The sequence below is a fragment of the Parasteatoda tepidariorum genome, chromosome 8, assembly GCF_043381705.1.
Source record: "Parasteatoda tepidariorum isolate YZ-2023 chromosome 8, CAS_Ptep_4.0, whole genome shotgun sequence".
NCBI lineage: Eukaryota > Metazoa > Arthropoda > Arachnida > Araneae > Theridiidae > Parasteatoda > Parasteatoda tepidariorum.
Window position 1 is genome coordinate 88,804,540 of NC_092211.1, and position 6,933 is coordinate 88,811,472.

At 32.1% G+C, this 6,933-nt stretch overlaps 1 protein-coding gene across 1 annotated transcript in view; it reads right to left on the bottom strand.

Moving 5' to 3' along the window:
• Nucleotides 1-6,933, bottom strand: part of LOC107445214 (sodium-dependent neutral amino acid transporter B(0)AT3) — a 44,955-nt gene that overhangs the window by 22,557 nt on the left and 15,465 nt on the right. Inside the window, exon 2 of the mRNA XM_016059563.3 lies at nucleotides 3,242-4,085. Within this exon, the coding sequence (XP_015915049.1) occupies nucleotides 3,242-3,584 (343 nt within the window). The 5' untranslated portion in view covers nucleotides 3,585-4,085. The remainder of the gene's footprint in view (nucleotides 1-3,241; nucleotides 4,086-6,933) is intronic.

Below are 6,933 nucleotides of genomic sequence, written 5' to 3' on the forward strand. Positions count from 1 at the left end.
TAAAATATCTCCTCCGTGGACAAGGCAGAATTTAAAATATTTTAAATCTTGTAAAAAATAAAATAGAAAGCTTGACCATTATTATAAGGACATATAACAAAAATAAATAAAGGCATTTATGTAATTTTTATCCTTTATAAATACTTTAATTTAAGAAATTTTCTTAGTCTATTTATACCTTTTCAGTGAGAATGACCCTGCTATGATCACAAAAAAGTGTGAATTGTGTTGTTATCAGGAGAAAAACTGTTTCACTGCAATAAAAGTAACTGAACAAATGAAAAGTACAAATTAAGGAGATGATTGACTTTTTGAAGTTCATAGTTACGTCCTGTAAAATTATTTCACCGCAACGATACCTGCATCGCAGAAAGAGCACAAAAAAGATCAATTTTATGAACTGTGTTGTTATCTGCCGTAAAACTGCTTCACAACAATGATACTATTCAAACAAATAAAAAGTACAAATAAAGCAGTTACTGCATTTTTTAAGATCATGGTTTTGTCCTGTAAAACTTCTTTCCCACAATGATACTTGCGTTGCAGAAAGAGCACAAAAAGGAACAATAGTATGAATTATCCTCCTATCTGTTGTAAAACTGTTTCACTGCAGTAATACTAACTTCACAGCAAAAACATAATAATAAAATAAAATTAAAAATTTAGCAGTTGGCTGCATTTTTAAGTTCACAAAATTGTCCTGTAAAATTATTTCTCGCAATAATACTTGCCTTGTAGGAAATGTGTTAGAGGAACAATTGTATAAACTGTGTTATCATCTCCTATAAAATGTTTCAGTGCAATAATACCAACTATACAAATAAAGTTTACAAAGGAAGAAATTAACTGCATTTTTAAGATCACGGTTATGTCTTTTAAAGTTATTTCCCCAAAACGATACTTGCGTTGCAAAAAGAGAACAAATTAAGGAGATGACTGAATTTTTTAATTTCACAGTTATATCCTGTACAATTCTTTCACTGCAATGATGCTTGCGTTGCAGAAAGAGCACGAAAAAGATCAATTATATGTACTGTAATGTTATCCCCTGTAAAATTTATTTACTGCAACGATGCCAACTATACAAATAAAGTTTATAAAGGAAGAATCTGACTGCCTTTCTAAAAATTTCCAGTTTATTCCTGTGAAACTGTTTTACTACAATGTTATTCGCCATTCTGAAAGATTGAGAGGTAACGAAGTTAAAGTTATTATTCTCCAGTAAAATTGTTTCTCTGCGTTAATGTATACGTCGCAGGATTATTGAAAAATCCGAGTTTTTGCAAGCAACACCATTTTTTTAAATAAATTTCGGCAGGTTCAAATAACCCAGTTTAACACAGGTTTATTGCAATGGTGAAAAATACTAGTTCAAATCTAAGCTACAAACTATGAATGATTTAGTTGCTATTCTGCACTTTAAAGAAGATTACTATTTACTTGATAAAGCGATGTATAATTGCAGTTAGGAAATAAATGTTTTATTATCTATCTCAAATTAAAGACTTTATGTATCTTGAATCTATTGTTTGATTTTTATTTCGATAGATTAGATTCTAGAGAAATAGAATAATAAGCCACATTTTAAAAATTGTTCAAGACAGCATTTTACACGCCTTGATTTTTATGTGCATGCGGTAACACGTTTTTATGCTTAGATCTGTATTCTAGAGGTAACTAGGAGTTCCGATGACTTGGAAAGTACTTTTATAGAAACGATCCCATAGATTAGTTTGATGTTAAAACTTCGCCTTTGCGAAAAGTGCGATAACCTTCATATTTATGCTACTGCAGAAGTGTAGAAATCAATTATTCTTAAGAATATCTTGCTGGTACGTAGACTAACTAGGCTAATCCATTAAATTACCAAAAAAAAAAATATATTACTCCTCAAATTAGCTAGATAATCTGCAAACAACCTAGATAATGTTCACATTTTCTGAGACACTTGTTTAAGTGAGAAAATATGGTCTTTACCAGAATAACCTCAACGTTTCTGTTTGCTTAAATTAACAAAATGCTTTTTATTTATTTTTCACTATCTAAAAAGGTCCCGCAGTGGACTGATCGTTAAGACACGGTTCCCAACAGATCACCGAAGTCAAGCATCACTGACTACGGTCAGTGTGCGGGTGGGTGACCACTTGGATCAGTCTGCGTAGGGACCGAGGGTGTGCGGTATTGGTCCTCGTTAAACTGTGCTACCGTAAAGTGCTCGACTTCGCGCGCAGGCCGTCGGGCTACCGAAGCGGGGGTGCCATCCCCTCCGCAGTGGATCAAAATTGCGATGGCATGTCTTCGGATCATCCTCGGGGATGTTTCCCAGACCGTCGCCAATAGCCCATTGTTCAGCTCTAGTGCGACGTAGATTAACAACAACTATCTAAGAAGTCAAGTGACTACAATCAACTGATTGGTTGATCGAATCACTCATCTCTTTAAAAACTATAATACAATGGTTTAAAATATTACTACAATTGGCTACTTGCACTTTAAGAAGAAGACTTCCCATACCTACACATGTGACCTATGACGTCAGAGCCAGCTGATCTTCATCGGCAAAGTGGCGTATTAAAGTTGAGCCAAGTTTCTCCACATAAGTTAAAAAGTTAATGAACGATAAGTTGATTAAATGCAGAGCCGTATTTCATATCGAATTTGTTGAAATAAAATTTTTTCTCGTATACTTAACTTAGTTTTATTACTTGTTTATGTATTTTATTGTAAACGTGATATATTTTTGTTTTGTGTACCTGACAACTTCGATGCAAAATTAGTTTATGTTCTACGTGGCTTCATGCCTGTCTTGTGTTAAGTCTATGTGTAAATATAGAGGGAAGGAATTGAAATCTTTGAGAACGAATCTTTGCGAAAGAATTTAGAATGTGTTACTGAAGAGAATTGATAGTTTGCAGCTTGGCTTACTCGAAATAGAACGGAAAGTACAGTTGCTAACGTAAACAAATGCCACGTTTCAACAAGTCACCGGGATCGAGATACCCACACAACGTCATACGCAGGTATCCCATTAAAAATCTTAACTTAATGTTATGTATTCATTTTTCGATATCAAGAAAAAACAATTAACTTATAGAATGAGAGAGACTATATTTTGAACTTATGCGATACGGACTGTGCTCAGTACCAGGTTAAAGTATGGAAATTCTTGATTCCACACTTTATAGGAGCAAATTAAGTTAATCTGCAGATTAGGTAGTTAATGTGCAGAGTAAGATCTTACCTCCTCCGTTCTTTTGTGCAAGGTAGGGAAATCTCCAGACGTTTCCAAGACCAACGGCATATCCGATGGTGGCCAGCATGAACTGCAGTTTGCTGTCCCACGATTCCCTGGTGTCGTCACTTTCTGGTTTGAATTCGGATTTGTCGACTGTTGACACCATGTCGACTGTGATTCGACTTTGAGGACTGACGTCCCCCATGTCGAAAGCGATGTTAGTAGACCCATATCCAGGATTGACGTCTCCGTTGTTGACGATAAGCCGACCCTGCAGTTCGCGTAGCTCCATCTTTTCTCCCACGGGCAACTCTCCCCTGGAATACTGTTTTCTCATCAGGTTCTGCATGGTTTGTGTTTTATCAGGGATGTGGGAGAGAGAGATAAGGTGGGCGGGTGGGGAGTGTAAGTTGGTTTCACTCACATTCTAACTCCAAAGTTTTTTTTTCCTTATGGACCGATTGAAAATCCACATGATTGATTCTGTTCATAGGAGAGTTATTTTCTTTTCATGCTCATGAGTGATCCAGTTCAGTTACGAGTCGTCTCTACATTCATTTTATGCAACATCATTTTATTCTGCTGCAACCCCCCTTTTTTTTCTTCTTTTTTTTTTAAATGATTGTCGTAAGTATTACTAGTTTTAAAATAGTTATTGCACTTTATAAAATATTTAAAATATCGACTCTCTTTTATAAATATTTTGGTTTAGATCGCTAAAATATATGTAAACTTCGCTCTTCCTTTTGAAAAAAAAACTCTCCAGGGTGTAAACAAATTTCTCTTTACATAGAATGCTGCTGCTTTGTGGTGGAAAACTAATACTGTGCTTTCACCATTGATGAATCACCTGAAATAAAAAAGAAATAATGAATGGTTGTTTATATTATAAGATGTTAAAAGTCCTTAAGAATCGCATTAAGAATCGCATACCCTTTTAAAAATCGCATCATTTAATTGTGTTTTAAAGACATAAGTCATTGAATATCTAAAAACTATCATCATCTATATAAATAAAACGAAGTGCTTATAGGTGTTCGTTCCTTACTCAAATTTCCAATTCTAAAACATTTTGCATTACATTTTGTATATAGACGTCTAAAGGCACAGCAGTCGTCCTTTTATATTTTAAAACTCCTTCCGAATACCCGTTCGTGTGCTGTAGTCAAAGAAAGAATTTTCCAGAAAATTAAGAAGATATTTTACAATATCAGCTTACAGTTCTATTTAATCAAGAGAGGAATTTCAATGTGAATTTACAAGTTACTTGTAATTAACACTAGATTGCCCAAGGATTTGATTGCCATTGAACTAGATTGCCATTTTGACTGCTTTTTAACTGCTTTTTTAATTGCATGCAATTGAAAAAGCATGTACAAATAATAATGCATAAATTTTTTTTCCAATTGAAGTAATTTTTTTTATTGTTAATAAGTTATGTAACTAATAGCTTGTATAACGTAAATAATATAAAAATATTAAAAATTAATTAAACAAATTTTCTTTCACATTAATTATTCTTTCACAAAGCAGTCATTTTGACTGCTTTTGGGCAATATAGGTATATACTAAGTTTCAGTCTTTCTAGTGTCAATTGTTTTCCTTTTTAGATTAGTACAAAAGTAAAATCTACAAGTATAATTCCAAGTTCCAAGGTGCCACCAAATGAACAATTTGAAAGGTATTGGAAAGATTTCTTTATGTCTAATTAACATAAAGTCAACAAGAATTAAAAAAACTAATTTTAAGTCATTTATTACTTGCTAACTTAAGAGAAAAATAATGATCTATAAATTTTGCTTACCACTTATATAATAATAATGTAGGTAAAATTAATTATTCTCTTGGTTTCGTCAAACTTTGAAAATGGCAATAAATGTCAAAAAATTGATATGTACAAAGTACCAATTCAGAAAAAGAAAAATTGTAACAAGATAAAAAAAAAAAGAAACTTGTAGTACGGTGATTCTTATGTGGTTCATGTAGTCTCGTGTTCAATTAACCAAAAATCATTACAAAAATCTCAGTGTCTTTAATTATTTTCGAGAATTGCAATTGCGTTAAAGTTTGACTCTCACGAATTAGTATATTGAAATCAAGAAGAAAATAAATTAAAGCTGTATGCTACACGCAAATTTGTAGTTTTATTGGAAATAAACTCCTCCCAAAAATATATAGTTTGCACATATTAATTAGAAAATAATCACATAAAATTGTTTTATATTCATCGAGTGAGAAAAATGGATTATTCTAATATTATGAATTAGAGACCACATTTTAGAAAGTACCTCTGTTATACAAGGAATGTTGGCTAAAATTGCTAGTTGTATTATTATAAAAATAGTCGTCATTTTTTTGTTGATACAATAGAAAGAAATCAGTCGATAGACATACATTTAAATTTTCATTTAGTGCCCGTAGATTCTAAAAACTTAGAAGACACTTTTTTCTCATACCTAATAGGTCGGTGACCAATACCAATTGGTCATTTTCATTTAATAGTCACTTTTTGCTTTTTATTTTTTACACGAATTAAATTATACTTTATGGAAAAGAATCATATTAGAAATAATCTGCAGGTATAAAAAGTTAATTCAACAATAAAAATAATATAAATATACGACAAAATTTAGTTAAGCAGACTGACTTGACTTCACCGCGCAAGAAAATTCTATGCGCAATAAAGCAATTAAAAAATTAAATAAAAAACAAAACGATGAAAAAAAAGTAACCATTTGTTTATTAAATTTAAGTCGCCACTTTTCTTTGTTGACTCGCCGCGCAGAGGGTGGGGAAGTGGTTATTTTCAGGTCTGCTATGGATTTGATGTATCGATGCTATCAAAAAGAGTTGTCGGTACTTCGATAGTATTAAAATTTTTTCAATATTAAAACCCATATAGTGACCCTATATGTATATTTTATATTTTTAATAATAAACATTCTTACGTTAAGTACTGAAGTTTCTTCACATTATTTTAAAATGTATCTTACTATACATAAAAATCTAATGATGGTGTAGCAGTTTACCATTGTTGTCCGTGCATTTTTATTGGCCAGAAAATCACGTGATAGGATCCAGTTTTTCCTCATTCATTTCCATATTATTTTGATTGTCATCATCATAAAATTAATAAAAGTTATAAAGCTATTGTATTCCTATAAATTTTTTTGTATTCCTAATTTATCTGTTTTTCTCATCACTGATGAATACTTCAGACTGCAATCATTTCTGTAATTCCTTAAAGCTATTCATCTACTGTAAACTCCATCCTATCTCTCACTCTACAATAAGCAAGCTAAAAGCGAAATACTGCAGAGAGCTCCAAAATTGCCCGGCAGTCATCATCATCCTAATTTAAAGTTATTTTCCTACATTTCTATTATTACGCTTTTAATTCGAGAGTTTAAAACTAAGAGAATTGTTTTTTTTTATTATTATTATAATGTAATTCTTCGTTACATTTTAAGATACATTTAACACTACATTTTAAGATAAAGTTATTTAGAAAGGTGATCTAGTCCTATTAACTGTTTTACAATTCGCGATTGCAACGAACTATAGGGGGCGTTGTTGTATGAGACTAATACCTGCGATTTCTATATGAACAGTCATTCAGTTGCTCTAGAGACGTCGTTAATGTAGCACGTAGCATTGCAACGTTCCTTCTTTATTGTGGCTAATTAATGTAAATTTCT